The sequence below is a fragment of the Bubalus bubalis genome, chromosome 7, assembly GCF_019923935.1.
Source record: "Bubalus bubalis isolate 160015118507 breed Murrah chromosome 7, NDDB_SH_1, whole genome shotgun sequence".
In the NCBI taxonomy this organism is placed as follows: domain Eukaryota; kingdom Metazoa; phylum Chordata; class Mammalia; order Artiodactyla; family Bovidae; genus Bubalus; species Bubalus bubalis.
In genome coordinates this window covers 81644800-81661412 of record NC_059163.1, presented here as the reverse complement: position 1 = coordinate 81661412, position 16613 = coordinate 81644800, and the positions used below count along the sequence as shown (strand labels likewise).

At 37.6% G+C, this 16613-nt stretch overlaps 1 protein-coding gene and 1 long non-coding RNA gene across 9 annotated transcripts in view; one reads left to right on the top strand and one right to left on the bottom strand.

Moving 5' to 3' along the window:
- LOC102409318 overlaps positions 1-16613 on the bottom strand; it is a 266263-nt gene that overhangs the window by 50460 nt on the left and 199190 nt on the right. For all 6 annotated transcript variants that reach the window (XR_006552366.2, XR_006552367.2, XR_006552370.2 and 3 more), the window contains one exon: positions 3195-3392. This is a non-coding gene — a long non-coding RNA (uncharacterized LOC102409318). The remainder of the gene's footprint in view (positions 1-3194; positions 3393-16613) is intronic.
- SYNPO2 (synaptopodin 2) overlaps positions 1-16613 on the top strand; it is a 199720-nt gene that overhangs the window by 139809 nt on the left and 43298 nt on the right. For 2 of the 3 annotated variants that reach the window (XM_006065089.4, XM_006065088.4), the window contains exon 2: positions 15612-15763. In XM_006065089.4, the coding sequence (XP_006065151.1) occupies positions 15612-15763 (152 nt within the window). Of the gene's footprint in view, positions 1-14618; positions 14691-15611; positions 15764-16613 lie in introns of those variants that run through there. The other variant, XM_044946062.1, reaches the window with a different exon arrangement.

The window sequence follows — 16613 nt, the reverse complement described above, 5'->3', positions numbered from 1 at the left end:
AAAACCACTAGATCATTCAGGTATGACCTAAATCATATCCCTAATGATTATACAGTGGAAGTGAGATATAGATTCAAGGGATTAGACCTGATAGAGTACCTGAAAAGTATGGACAGAGGTTTGGACATAGTACAGGAGGCAGGGATCAAGACTATCACCAAGAAAAAAGAAATGCAAAAAGGCAAAATGGCTGTCTGAGGAGGCCTTACAAATAGCTGTGAAAAGACGAGACGCGAAAGACAAAGGAGAAAAGGAAAGATATACCCATTTGAATGCAGAGTTCCAAAGAATAGCAAGGAAAGATAAGAAAGCCTTCCTCAGTGATCAATGCAAAGAATTAGAGGAAAACAATAGAATGGGAAAGACTAGAGATCTCTTCAAGAAAATTAGAGATACCAAGCATACATTTCATGCAAAGATGGGCTCAATAAAGGACAGAAATAGTATAAACCTAACAGAAGCTGAAGATATTAAGAAGAGGTGGCAAGAATACACAGAAGAACTATACAAAAAAAGATCTTCATGACCCAGATAATCACAATGGTGTGATCACTCACCTAGAGCCAGACATCCTGGAATGTGAAGTCAAGTGGGCCTTAGGAAGCATCACTACAAACAAAGCTAGTGGAGGTGAATTCCAGTGGAATTCCAGTGTGGAATTCCAGTTGAGCTATTTCAAATGCTAAAAGATGATGCTGTAAAAGTGCTGCACTCAATATGCCAGCATATTTGGAAAACTCAGCAGTGACCACAGGACTGGAAAAGGTCAGTTTCCATTCCAACCCCAAAGAAAGGCAATGCCAAGGAATGTTCAAACTGCTGCACAATTGCACTCATCTCACACACTAGCAAAATAATGCTCAAAATCCTCCAAGCCAGTCTACAACAGTATGTGAACCATGAACTTCCAGATGTTCAAGGTGGATTTAGAAAAGGGAGGGGAACCAGAGATCAAATTGCCAACATCTGCTGGATCATCAAAAAAGCAAGAGAGTTCCAGAAACACATCTATTTCTGCTTTATTGACTATGCCAAAGCCTTTGACTGTGTGGATCACAACAAACTGTGGAAAATTCTTCAAGAGATGGGAACACCAGACCACCTGACCTGCCTCCTGAGAATCTGTATGAAGGTCAAGAAGTAACAGTTAGAACTGGACATGGAACAACAGACTGGTTCCAAATCAGGAAAGGAGTATGTCAAGGCTGTATATTGTCACCCTGCTTATTTAACTTATATGCAGAGTACATGATGAATACTGCTGGAGTAGATGTAGCACAAGCTGGAATCAAGATTGCTGGGAGAAATATCAATAACCTCAGATATGCAGATGACCCCACCCTTATGGGAGAAAGTGAAGAAGTAAAGAGCCTCTTGAAGAAAGTGAAAGAGGAGAGTGAAAAAGTTGGCTTAAAGCTCAACATTCTGAAAACTAAGATCATGGATGCAGTCCCATCATTTCATGGCAAATAGATGGGGAAACAGTGGGTGACTTTATTTTTCTGGACTCCAAGATCACTCCAGATGGTGACGGCAGCCATGAAATTAAAAGACACTTGCTCCTTGGAAGAAAAGTTATGACCAACCTACACAGCTTATTAAAAAGCTGAGACATTACTTTGCCAACATGGTCCATCTAGTCAAAGCTATGGTTTTTCCTATAGTCATGTATGGTTGTGAGAGTTGACTACATAGAAAGCTTAGCACTGAAGAATGGATGCTTTTGAACTGTGGTGTTGGACAAGACTCTTGAGAGTCCCTTGGACTGCAAGGAGATCCAACCAGTCCATCCTAAAGGTAATCAGTCCTGAATATTCACTGGAAGGACTGATGCTGAAGCTGAAACTCCAATACCTTGGCCAACTGATCTGAAGAGCTGACTCATGTGAAAAGGCCCTGATGCTTGGAAAGATTGAAGGCAGGAGGAGAAAGGGATGACAGAGGATGAGATGGTTGGATGGCATCACTGACTCAACAGACATGAGTTTGAGTAAACTTTGGGAGTTGGTGATGGACAGGGTAGCCTGGTGTGCTGCAGTCCAGGGGGTCACAAAGAATCGGACTTGACTGAGTGACTGAACTGAACTGAACTGGTGGATTGTAGCCCACCAGGCTCCTCTGTCCATGGGATTTCTTAGGCAAGAATACTGGAGTGAGTTCCCATTTCCTTTTTTAGGGTATCTTCCTGACCCAGGGATCGAACCCAACTCTCCTGCATTGGCAGGCAGATTCTTTACCACTAAGCCATGGGGGATGCCCATTCTACAAGACACTGTAGTGTTAATGGGAGACAGCATTGTGTTGTGAGAAGATAATTCATCCAGCAAGCACTGACTAAGCATTCACTGCATGTCAGATTCTTAGATCTTAGATCTTTGTGTTTCTGACTCGCCTTGGCCTTTCCTCATGAGGCTCACATTTGTGTCCTTTAGAAAACCTTACCCCCTCCAATAATCCTTGGCTGTATATCCCTGCTGCGTGTTTCCACTGCATATTGTGTTAAGTTTAATCATAGGAGTTGTCATACTTGGTTATAATTACCTACTTTCTTGTTTATCTTAGAATATAAAGCTTTTGAGGGCACTTCAGACCTCAGAACTCTGTCCATGAGAGACAAGCACTGACTATGTAGGACAATCACTAAACCAATTAATTAAATGAGGTAATGGAAGCAAAGCCTCAAGTTCCAACTCCATTTTCTTTGTAAATTCTACAGTGACCTCCAGCTAAGTGAAGAGGGCGTAGCTGAGGGCTCCTGCCTACCTCTGCAAGGCTCCCTCTGGCTGGCTCTGACTGACTAAGAAATTTTTGGCCAGATGATAACAATCTTGCAGTCTCTTGTCAATCAGAAATAAATAGGAGAAGTATTAGTCAATCCCAGCAAGGAGCATGACTAGTTTTAAAATGCATCAACAGAAGATGGATGTGTGTCTTATATGGACACAAAGGGCACTTGGCATGACCTGATTTCTCTTCTTGAAGTACAGGATTTGGAAATCACTCCCACAGCTCAGCTACGCTCATGTGGAGTTGCCACGGCAGACGGAGAGCATAGGAAGCTGCAACAGCACCTGTGGTAGTGTCTCAGCTCCAGTGCCTCACGCTGCTTCTGCTCATGTGCTTATCTCCATAAATTGCAACCAGACCCGCATTTGGTGAAGTTGTATGTTTTACTGGTTGCTTTGTGACCTTACCTCTCGTGGGGCCAAGGGAATGATGGCAAAATGGAGTGACTGGAAGGAGCTGCTGCAGAGTTGCTGGTGTGGCCATCCCCTTTGCTGGGGAAAACTCAGTTATCTCTGATGTCCAGTATCCAATAGAACCAGTTTTCTCCACAGATACACTGGGAATTTCCCATTCATCCACGTGATACTTTTGGAGTAATTTCAAACCTAAAAGAGATGACAAATAAAGAATATATAGAAATTAGTAGGCTTGGGAGCAACTATTGGCCCATTGCTAAAGGAAGTTGAAATAGACTTTTGGATAAAATTAAATTTATTCATTTTGTTGTTGTTATTCGGTTGCTAGGTCATGTCCAACTGTTTTTAACCCCAGGGACTGTAGCCCGCCAGGCTCCTCTGTTCATGGGATTTCCCAGGCAAGAATACTGGAATGGGTTGCCATTTCCTTCTCCAGGGGATCTTACTGACCCAGGCATTGAACCCATGTCTCCTGCATTGGCAGGCAGATTCTCTACCACTGAGCCACCAGGGAAGCCATATTGACATATATTTAGCACATATTTATTGCATGCCTATATGTGTAAGACATACATTGGTCTATAAAAGAATCAAAGATCTTTGAACTGCACTTACAGCTCATATTGAATTTCGACTAGCCAGTAGCTTGGAAACTGAAAAGAAGTTATTTTCAAAAACCCTTGACACTCCAGCCAAGTTCTCCTCTCTAAGACAATCTGGGTTGAAACAGCTTGTTTCTGCATTTTTCCAAATCGCCAGAGTGATCTTTTATTTGAATTCATGGCTGTAGCATGAGCTCTTAGCACATTCTCTTAAAATGTATCCCTTCTTGGCTTCTGTCAGCCTTTCTTCCCTAGGCTGGACCTTACTCTGGTTTGTCCCTAAATTGTGTTTGATGGAATTTCCTTTTCTCAAACTCAGACACCCAAGAGGCTAAGGATGCATATCATGTATCCCGGTCCCTTTAGATGTTATGGTTGTTGTTGCTCAGTCACTAAGTCATGTCTGACTCTTTACGACTCCATGAACTGTAGCACGCCAGGCTCCCCTGTCCTTCACTGTCTCCTGAAGTGTGCTCAGATTTATGTCCATTGACTCGCTGATGCTATATAACCATCTCATCCTCTGCCACCCCTTTCTCCTTTTGCCGTCCATCTTTCCCAGCATCAGGGTCTTTTCCAATGAGTTGGCTCTTTGAATCAGGTGGCCAAAGTATTGGAGCTTCAGCAACAGTGCTTCCAATGAATATTCAGGGTTGATTTCCTTTAGGATTGACTGGTTTGATCTTGCAGTCCAAGGGATTCTCAAGAGTCTTCTCCAGCACCAATTCAAAAGCATCAATTCTTTGGTGCTCAGCCTTCTTTATGGTCCAACTGTCATATCCGAAAATGACTACTGGAAAAACCATAGCTTTGACTATATGGACTTTAGTTGGCAAAGGGATGTGTTTGCTTTTTAATATGCAGCCTAGGTTTGTCATAGCTTTCTTTCCAAGGAGAAAGTGTCTTTTAGTTTCATGGCTGCAGTCATCACCTGCAGTGATTTTGGAGCCCAAGAAAATAAAATCTGCCACTGCATCCAATTTGTCGTCTTCTATTTGCCATGAAATGATGAGACTGGATGCCATAATCTTAAGTTTTTGAATGTTGATTTTTAAGCCAGCTTTTTCACTCCCCTCTTTCATCCTCATCAAGAGGCTCTTTTGTTTCTCTTCACTTTCGGTTATTAGAGTGGTGTCATCTGCATATTGAGGTTGTTGATATTTCTCCCGTTTGATGAGTAGTTCTCAAAGTGTGGTCTGCAGACTTCTAGGGTCTCTTAGATGCTTTCAGTGGATCTGTGAGGTCAAAATGATTTTCATAATGGTACTAAAGACATTGTTTTGTTTTATTTTTACTGTGTTGACATTTGCACTGATGGTGTAAAAGCAAGAGTGGATGATACCTTAGCATTTGAGGCAGTACGAGGAGTCCTTGTATTCATCATTGTCATCGTTTCACTTAAGAAACAAGATGGTGGTTTCACATAAGAATGTCCTTGACAAAGCAGTAAAAAGTTTGCCTTTTATTAAATTTATAGCACATATCTTTTAATATTTTTAATATTGAGAAACTGTCACTTACTGAGTTTGATGTAGTGTCATGGAGTATCCAAAGTTATCTGAAGGGCTATTAAAATACCCTGCCCCTTTCTAACTATGTATCTGTGTGAAGCTACATCTTCATACACTTCAGTCAACACAGTGTAACACAACAGCATGAATGCAAAAGCACATAAGAGAATCCATCTGTCTTGTGTTAAGCTCAGACATTAAAGAAATTTAACAGAAATGCAAAAAACATATCACTATGTTCATCAAATTATCTTAGTGTCAGAAAACATGGTTGTTTTTCATAAAACATTTGTATTAACATACTATTGGATTGACAAAAAGTTCATTTGGGTTTCCCATAAAAATGAACTTTTTGGCCCTCTAAAATTACTGAATTTTAAAATTAATAAATCAATTATAGATCTTTTTATTTCTAACATGGTAAATATCAATAGATAGTACTCACAAGGACAAAATATTTTTTTAGGTCCTCAATTATTTTTGAAAGTATAAATAAGTCTTTAGACCAAAATGGTTGAGAGCTGCTGCCTTAGGTCACACACTTTTATATACTAATGATTGACTACATGAACTTCCAGTTAACTAAAACTTTGGAGGATATCATTCCAATTGGCCCTTCTCTGAAAGGCATAGTCCTTGATTAACATTCCTGGGGCCCCTGTATCAGCATATCTAGAGCTATGGAAAAACAGATACATTTTTCAGGTACATGGGACATACTCATTTCTTAAATTAAATAATTTCAGTAAAAATAGCAATACAGGCAAAGTATTTAGGACCTCAGATTATGAATTCTAATCCAGTTCTTTATTAATGTAGCAATGCGTTAGGCCTAGTTCTACCTTTAAATAGAAAAACTTCTATTTTATCTGTTTGGAATGATATTCTTTCTAAAAGATGTCATATGTTTTTCTACATCTAATCAACCTAGCACAATGATTTAAATATTTTAAATGACTTGTGATCATTATTAATAATTCCTATTATTTTACTCAAAGTGGAGGCACTAAGTCTCACTGAGTATGTGGAAGTTTTTTATACTTTAGTTAAATGTATTCTGAGTATTTTTTTTTTAAGATTTTCGTGTGTTTTTAAATGTTGGCTTTTACTTTCTTGCTTTGGTGTTGTATTAACTGTAACATCTTTAACAATGCTCATGTTTGCCTCTCCATTTCTAATTTTCTAGAAACCAAACAAGCTTATTAGAATTGTATAAAATTGAACAAATAGACTGAAAAAAAAAAATCCCAGATACTTAGAGTGATGTACAGAAGTTTTAGGTAACTGTATTTTTTACTGTATTTTAACCACTCAAATACTGTTGAGCATACTTACAGGTTTTTTAGATAGCTAAATTCTTAATAGATGAGGTATTGCAGCATAATAAACATTTAGTTAATAGTTGGGTGTACAGTTAATAAATATAAACAGAGACTTGAGAAACCCAAATAGTGAGTTTCTAGCTTTATTCTTTTCTGAGTCTTCCTAATTATACTACTTATTTATCTAATCTTTTAGGTTTTACATGTGCTTTTTTTTAAATGAGGTCTTGAAAAAAAATTTTTTTTAATTCTGTGTAAATATTTATAAAAAGAATGTGCATATAGTTCAAAGCCTTTGTGCAATCTTTCAGAATTTAATCCAACAAAAAGAGTAGACAGGGACATGTCCTACATAAGGCTCTGGTCCATCAGTGTTTTTCTGAAAGAGCTGGGATGTTTACATTCTTTGGAAGGAAAGAAGAGCAGAGAATACCATTCCATATTTGTACTTGTTGGTTTTCTAGCATCATGGTGGCTGCTTTATAACAGCTCATAGCACTAACACTGTGGCATCGTTTCTGCCTGTGGAATCACATTGGTATGCAGATTCTTAAGTATGCAGCCCCCATGGATTAAGGCCCTCATTCCTGTCAAAGAGAGTTATTTACTTCAGGAATTTTTCCAAAGTTGCTACCAGGAATACTTTTTACTTTTATGGTGACTTGGTCCCTAAGGATAAAGACAGTCATCCAAAAGGAAAACTTTTTGCCAAGTAGCTGGACATATATTTACTGGGCAGAACAGAAAAGTTCCTAATCTTTATTAATTTGAGAACAGATTATTGAGTGTGGATTCCTAGTGTCTACTTGTATTTTGCACTCATGACCCGACTTGTATATATAGTTGAAGAATTCTTTTCACTAGACAATTTGTGTAATTTAATTTCTTATTAAGTTCTTCACATACTTATCAATGCTTTAATGGAGAAAAGCCTTGCTTAATTTTAGGAATTATCTTTTCTTCTTTTAGAATATTTGTGTGGACAACAGTAGATACTGATAATCATTTCACTTTATTCCTTCTAAGTTCTTCACAAACTCATATTAAGTTCCTAGTAAATTCTCTAGAGTGGCTTTTCTGAAACTTCCTTCCTTGTCCTCAAGTTTTAATCCCCCTCTGTTTTTCCTCCTTTATTCTTGGCAGATGGTGACCCTATACAATTTATCTAGTGTAAGTTCCTGCACTGTCTATCCTGTCTGTCTTGAAATATCAGCATTTGTGTCCATCTTTTTTTCCTTTTCTGTATCTGAGAAACAGTTGCCCTTTTACCTCTTGTCCTTTTTTTACCTTCTATATTTGCCCTTAATTCTATCTTTCTGTATCAGCTCACAGTTCATTTGCAGGAAATAGACGCCTCTTTAGTTATTTTAGGGAGAAAAGGAATGTCAGTGCTTATAGAATTGTTGAAAGCTCTGGAAAGACAGGGCCTCCAGAAATGGCTTCAGATAGCACTGCAGAACTGGCTATCCAAGGGATTGGCAACATTTGCCACAATCAGGAAATTAAGGAGTCAGGAAGCTATTGGGCTGGCCCAGCGCTGGGTCTAGGGTTACATACCTTATCTGTGATCTGGGATTAAGAAGCTGCCAGTAGAACTGCTGTATCCAGAGTAACAATCATCTCTACCAGATCTGCAGCAGCAAGATGGATGCCTTACAGTCTAATTCCTCTCTTTGCTTAATTCAGTTTTAAGTGCAAGTTTCTTATAGGTACACCTTCTTGTTGAAATTAAATCACACCTAGAACCTAAGCTGAAGGAGAGTCTGGGAAATATTATTTTATCTCCTTTGCCTCTGCTGCACACAAGACACATTCCAAGGGGCTTGAGACAAAAGTCAAGCAATCCATTTAACTGTTTGCCAGTCTTTTCTACTGACTCTTGATTTACTCAGTTACTAGTTCTATTTCTTATTTATTTATCCCAGTCTAGATATTTCCTCAACCTTTTTTTTCCATTTCACTGTTTGAATTTCTGCACTAAATTCCAAGATTTTTTTACCTCCTACTATTAATATATTTCTTGGGTTATTATTATTTTTATTATATGGTGTCCTGGTCCTTATTGTTTTCTTTTGCCTTGTCATCCTGAAACTGTTATATTCCTATTGATTTCCAAAAATATTGTGCCACCGTAAACATGACTTCCTAACAACTTATAAACTCAGTTTTGGTACTAGAAAACCCCTCAGCAGGGGCTGAGGTTGGATTTTGGAATCTGGATAGGAAACTCATTAAAAGTAGGATTATTTGCTTGTTTCTAAAACTTTAACCATACAACATTGGTCTTGATGCACCTTCCACTGACCATTCTGACCATTTTTCTGGACAGCTGATGAATACAGAGTTATCTAAGTCTTCAGTTTAAGAGCCACTTGGGGTGAGGGAATGCTTATTAAATTCTGTCTCAGAAGTATGAGGTAAGTTTTGCCAAAAGCCTGAAGTGGAAAATTGAAGAAGGGCTGGGGCTTCAGAAGGAGCTACTAGATCATAGACTACTTTCCACATTCCCTCAAAATGTTTTTACTTGTCTGAGATCATGTCTATCATCCTGTCTTGGTTATCCTTAGACCCCAAGACTTTATTTTATGGATTAAGAATAGCCTTGCATGGGATGGGCTTCAGTTCAGTTCAGTTCAGTTCAGTTCAGTCACTCAGTTGTGTCCAACTCTTTGTGACCCCATGAATCGCAGCACGCCAGGCCTCCCTGTCCATCACCATCTCCCGGAGTTCACTCAGACTCACATCCATCGAGTCAGTGATGCCATCCAGCCATCTCACCCTCTGTCGTCCCCTTCTCCTCCTGCCCCCAATCCCTCCCAGCATCAGAGTCTTTTCCAATGAGTCAGCTCTTCGCATGAGGTGGCCAAAGTACTGGAGTTTCAGCTTTAGCATCATTCCTTCCAAAGAAATCCCAGGGCTGATCTCCTTCAGAATGGACTGGTTGGATCTCCTTGCAGTCCAAGGGACTCTCAAGAGTCTTCTCCAACACCACAGTTCAAAGGCATCAATTCTTCGATGCTCAGCTTTCTTCACAGTCCAACTCTCACATCCATACATGACCACTGGAAAAACCATAGCCTTGACTAGACGGACCTTTGTTGGCAAAGTAATGTCTCTGCCTTTCAATATGCTATCTAGGTTGGTCATAACTTTTCTTCCAAGGAGTAAGCATCTTTTAATTTGATGGCTACAATCACCATCTGCAGTGATTTTGGAGTCCCCAAAAATAAAGTCTGACACTGTTTCCACTGTTTCCCCATCTATTTCCCATGAAGTGATGGGACCAGATGCCATGATCTTCGTTTTCTGAATGTTGAGCTTTAAGCCAACTTTTTCACTCTCCTCTTTCATCTTCATCAAGAGGCTTTTTAGTTCCTCTTCACTTTCTGCCATAAGGGTGGTGTCATCTCCATATCTGAGGTTATTGATATTTCTCCCGGCAATCTTGATTCCAGCTTGTGTTTCTTCCAGCCCAGAGTTTCTCATGATGTACTCTGCATATAAGTTAAGTAAGCAGGGTAACAATATACAGACTTGACGTACTCCTTTTCCTATTTGGAACCAGTCTGTTGTTCCATGTCCAGTTCTAACTGTTGCTTCCTGACCTGCATATAGGTTTCTCAAGAGGCAGGTCAGGTGCTCTGGTATTCCCATCTCTTTCAGAATTTTCCACAGTTTATTGTGATCCACACAGTCAAGGGCTTTGGCATAGTTAATCAAGCAGAAATAGATGTTTTTCTGGAACTCTTGTTTTTTCGATGATCCAGAGGATGTTGGATAAGCTTATTTATACTAATTTTCTCTTTCCTTTTCATGTATTTTAATACATAGAGTAGTGGAATTTAAGGAGGAGACTGTCTTGGTTCTACCACTTACTCTGACATCTTTCAAGTGGACTTGTCAATGAACTGTATGTGAAAATACAGCCATGAGTAAAGATTTAGTTTTGCTAACAGGAATCTGACACAACTGATATGTCACATACAATATACAGAATAGTTTAAGTCCAAGGTTCTAGGAGAACTCAAATCTTGTACTTGATTTCTAGTCAGCTCTGGAAGATGTGGAAATCAAGCAATAGTAAGTTAATAGAAAAGGAGCTTCTTAAAATTTTACCAGGGAATTATTTATCATAAAAGTAAATAAGCAAAGCTGATACGCTTCTCAGATTTTATTTACAAAGTGAAATAATGTTAAATTTCTCACAGAAGCCTTAACTTTACATTTTCACTTGGTGTCAGTAAAATAAATTTTACCTGACATGGGTCAAGAGGTTGTGAGCAATAGAACATAGTATTTTTTAAATATTTACATTACCAGCATTTCTCTTAGTTATGTATCTGATTAAATTGAGAGACACTGAAGGGGAAAATAGTATTTATGGACAGAAGCTCACTCATCTGATTAATGTATTAGGTGTGGAATGAAGTCTCTAAGGGAATGTTTTCAAAAAAGGGAATTATATCACATGCTCACATAAGTATGTTGTACCAAATCACACTTTGTAAAAGACAGTTTTACTCAATTTTGAATCTATAACATATTATTTTACAAATAATCATAATATTGACTATTTGAAAATTAAAGATTGAAAAATCTTTAAAGATTAATATATATAAAGCTCTTAAAATAATAAAAGAGGAAAAAGGAAAACAAACAAAATCTGTCTTTCTCAACACTGGTTTATAGACTGACCAGGCAAGTTTTTCTCTTTCTCTAGTCTTTTCCATTTCCTCCTTGACTGTATGCACTGTATGTAAATTGTTTTTACACTCCTCTCTCTCTCTTCATTCTAGGGTTCATGGTATAGAAGTTAGACTATTGATGAGGAAGGCAATTTATGTGGTGGTTTAGTTGCTAAGTTGTGTCCAACTCTTGCGACCCCATGAACAATAGCCCGCCAGGCTCTTCTTTCCCTAGGATTTTCCAGGCAAGGATACTGGAGTGGGTTGCATTTCCTTCTCCAGGGGATCTTTCTGACCAGGGATCAAACCCAGGTCTCCTGCACTACAGGCAGATTCTTTACCAAGTGAGCTACCAGGTAATCCCTGTGATTAGAAACACAAGCTCTGAAGTCAGAATTCCTGTGTTCAATTTCTGGTCCTAGCTGCATAATTTTAGGCAAAGTACCTCACTTTTCTAACTCTCTGGTTTCCTCTCCATAAAAATGAAGGTAATGACAGTCCATCTGAACATATACAAGTAGAAGTACATTTATACTTCTCATCAAAGTGTTCTGAAGATAAATGATTTAAGGAAGTAAAGGGCTTAGTATAGTAAGTGCTCAATTTTAAAAAGCCACTGATATTTACATATTTATATTATTACTTCTGCTGGGAGACAATAAATATGTTGGTGTTCTTCCTCAATTCAGTTATGAAATATATACTTACAGAGGAAAAGACAGATGAAAAATTATTTATCTTAGATTATGATGAGCTAATACCAAGTATATGTATGAAAACTGAAAATAAATCCAGATATTTTCAAACATCTTATAGACAAATTCTATTGGCATGTTCTTCCTGTGTGTGTGTGTGTGTGTGTGTGTGTGTATAGGAAGTCAATGCATTCTTATTCAGTAATCCCTTCTTGAGCACCTCTGTGAGGTGTATGTGCATCATGGAACTCAACATATATTATTTCTAATCCTTATTAACCCTCAAGAGAGATCAAATTTATTAGTTTTATTTTACATTTTGGAAAACTAGAGCTTAAGAAGGTAATGCAACTCATCTGACTAAGTTCAGAGGGTTAGTAAGCACTGGGGCCACACATTTGAAACCTATGCCTTCTTTCATCAGGGCTGGTGTTCTCTTCCACTAGGGCACATATTTTATGAATCTAGGCCTAATGGCCTGAGGAGAAGACTGGTAGATAAGTTCATTCATAGAGATTCAGCATTGTCAATGTTAACGGTTTTTATGTTCAAACTTACTCTTTTTACTGACAAAGTATTTCATTTTAACAAGTAAGAATATTTTCAGGGGTTAAAATTTTTACTCAGATTCATAATAATGCACAATTATACAAATTAGAAAAATGCATAATTGTATACAGAAGGTAAAGATCTTTTATACACTAATAAATGTTTATTCTTCATAATATACCTATGAACAGAATCATATTGATTAAGCTGGTGATTGCAAGGGATATGTTTGGGCACAATTGACTCTGGCAGATAACCTTTGTTTAGTTTAGTTCTATAAAAAATAGAGAAAGAGTAGTCCTTTAGAAAAGCCCTTGTGGCAAGGAAAGTATCACCATATTTAACATGGTTCATGAGGGAAAAATATTTCCTGCTGTTCAGACAATTGTAAAAGGTCAACTAAGCACAATCATAGCAGTTGATTCCAAGTGTTGACCTCAGAATGTATGCTCTGAAGGAATGCTAATGGCTCCTACCACAGTGCTTTTGCTTATTTGGATTCCACTAAAAGCTCCACTTGACAAGCACAATGATGAATTGCACTTTTCCCATCAAGCAACACATGTTTGGATGATAGACAGCTCTGTTAACTTGAGGATTTGTTTACCTTCCAAGAACCAATTTTTCATCTTACTCTGCAAACCCATGAAGCTGCTTAAAACTCATATAACTTATTGCTGATAAATGGAACATCAGCTTCAAGATTAACCTCGGGGAAGGGGATACAGGATATAATGACACATCTGTTTTATCAACATAAAACCTCTTTGGTCTTCAAAGGGATGAATTTTCTGTTCATATACTAGTACATCTGACTGCACTGAATGAATGATTTTATGCTGCAGAAACATGTTTTATTATCTTTTTTGTTATCTATTTTTAATCTATTTTATTATCTTTAAAAAATTAAATTTAAATGAATGAAATATCCCTAACTTATGTGTTCATTGTTGAGTATTGTTTTATCCTTGACTTATTAACAATTCTTTCATGATTCTCCATTATAATAATTTCACACAAGACAGCAAAATGAATATAACTGGCAGTCAATAAACAGATATTTTTTCAAAACTGGGTAACTATTCTTTTTCTCATTGTTTTGGCTGCATCCTTAAAGCCTTGGAAATATTGAATTCATTTAATTTTTGCAATAAATTGTTGTGTGCTTTCAAAAAAGAAGGAATGACATTGATTTTTTTCAGAAAAGGCGAAGGCCTTCTTATAATTTATGACAATAAAAGAATAGACCCTCCCAGAAGAAAACTAACTGAAACACTTCAAATTTCATTAGCATCATTGTTCTGGCACTTAAAGATATGCTTCTGCCTCCAGGAGTATCATGTAAAATGTAAATGCACATGGAGATATAAACTTTAGAGCTATATCAGTCAGCAAATTAATTATCATTTAAGACCTTAGCAAGAATTAGTGGGCAACTGTTAGAGATAAACTGAAATACATTTCGTGCCCAATCAGAAGTGAGCCTGGCTATGAAAACACTCTAAGAAATGCTGCTCACCTGGTTCTGAGCTCTTTGGACTCATAATCTTGAGTTTAATAGTCAAACAGGGATCCCTTTGGTGGAAAATATATAGAAGATGATCTTAAAGTATTCTTAACTTTGAGATTGTGATCATGATACATGATTCATTAAAAACCATTAAATTCACATTGTAAAATGAAATCTAAACATATTAGTATCATTTAGGGTCCCAGCAGAAAATAGGTGGCATATTCAAAGGAGTAATTAAAGATAATATAGTACAGGCTCGTGGAAACCAATGAATGGAAATGAAGCACCCAGAGGTGAAGAGCAGGAAGCTATTATTACCCTTGGGTCTGAAGATGCAAGGAGGTGGTGTGTGTTATTGGAACACAACAAGAGTTAAGCCATGGTAGAGCAACAGACAGACAGGAGCTCTGACTGTCTACATCGAGGAGCAAAGCCATTGCCAAACCGTGGCCCAGCAGGTCCAGCAGGGACAGCATTTCCCTGCCCTCTCATTTCCCTTGCTCTTTATCTCTTGTTGGAGCTCCCTGTTGACCAAAGCCAACCAGGAGTCAGCATGCAAGGGAACTTGGCCACTGCAGTCTCTAGAGGCCAGAAAGCAGAGCCAGAGAGGGTAGAGAATGGGCTGAGGGAGAATGACTAGCACAACATTTTACCATAATCATAATTACACAGAATGTTAACCTTCAGGAAGAACTGAATGCTATTCCTCACTTAGGACTGGTGGGAGCTCTCTGCTGCTATTCTACTGCTCTGGATTTCTCTTCTTCCAGCATCTGAAAGTTCTCTTCTAGGTTTTTAGTCAGTTCTAGTTCCACTGAATCTGTGCTAGAATATGATGCAGTCCTTAAGAAGGGCTGTTTTTATTTTTTGCAAAATAATCTTTTTTTTCTTCCTTTTTTGCTAAAGTTTGCTTATTATCAAGTCTTGAATAACTGATTTCAATGAAGGATTTTTCCCTTTGACATAATTCTTAACATCCTGCTGCCTAATTTCCCCCATTTTACTGGAAGGGCTTTCATCAGTTTATTGAGCTGTATAGCTCTCTCCTTAAACTCATTGTCCTGCCATACATCTCCTTCTTATAGTTGGTGTTCCACCCACACTGTCAATGAAAAGGCTCTTAAAATTTATTTTAATGAGAGAAGCCATGTTCTGATTAGATCAAGCTTCACAGTATGAACTATTTGTTTTTAATGTATAACTTAAGTTAAACATCTGTCTTCGCCATTCTTCACTATTCTTTATTTCATTATTCTCATTCCTTCACCATAGATTTACTTTCTTTTTTGTCTATTTACCTAGAAAGCTATGAATTGAATGTTTGACAGTATAATATGTAATAAATTGTAAAAAGGGTGAGAAGTATTTAAGATTGTCTTATAGGTTAACAGGTGAATTAACACTCAGGGCTGATTTTAGTTTGCAGATCTATTTACTACTCCTAAGTAAAAATTTCTCCAAGACAGTGGCGCGTTTTTTTTTTAACAAGTTACATAATTCTAATTATTGCATCCTTTTTTACTCCACTCAGATCAGAAGCCAGAGCAAAGCCTCCGGGTCTGGGCTCTGTGAGGGGGATGAAGTGGTTTCTATCAATGGCAACCCCTGTGCAGACCTCACCTACCCAGAAGTCATCAAGCTCATGGAGAGCATAACAGATTCTCTCCAAATGCTCGTCAAAAGGTAACAAGATTTGTTGGAATATTTATTTTCTCCTGAAGCTACATGGCAACAATTACAGCTCTTACTGTCATATAAACTGTTCTCTATGGGGAAATGAGGGTGCTCTGTATGTCAGTGTAAACAGAAAAACCATAGTGTTTGGAAAATGGTAATTCTAATCAGCTGAATTTTCTGGTTAATCGAGAATTAACTTGAAAAGTTTGTTTCAAGAACTTTGTTGAAAATCTTAGGTATTTTAGACTACTTCCTTAGGAAGCTCAGTATATTGGCATAATATAATACTTCTAGGTCAAGATTAATTATGATCACTAAATTATAATTCCTAGATTTATAGATTAATTTAAAATGTTTACATGTTAAAATGGCACACTGTGTAATATTGGTTTGACTAGAAAGAGGATGCCTAAGAGGAGGAAAAGAATCAAGAAACCCTTAAAAGCAGCCTGATTTCTATTTCAAAAAAACAACAACAATATTTAGATATGGGCAAAAGCTAATGGTTAAAGTTTTTGCACTCTCAATGCAAATAGCTTGTCAATTTGATCTCTCCAAATGCTACCCTCCTCATCTAATTGCTTAAACATGCAGAAGTCAACCTTAAACATAAAAACAAAACAATGAGGGTCATCACAAAGAAACTACAGCATCAACATTTTTACCATGTACAAATCACAGTTTAGTCCATATTAACCTTGTAAGTGACGCCCTGACCGTGGCAATACAATGAATCCACAAAGGAAATCTCTGGCTTTCTAGATAAGGCCTTCAGAAAGACAAGAGAGGACTTTTCACACAGAATTTCAAAACCTTCTAGGAGTTTTGCCTTAACTCTGCAGAAAGACTACATAAC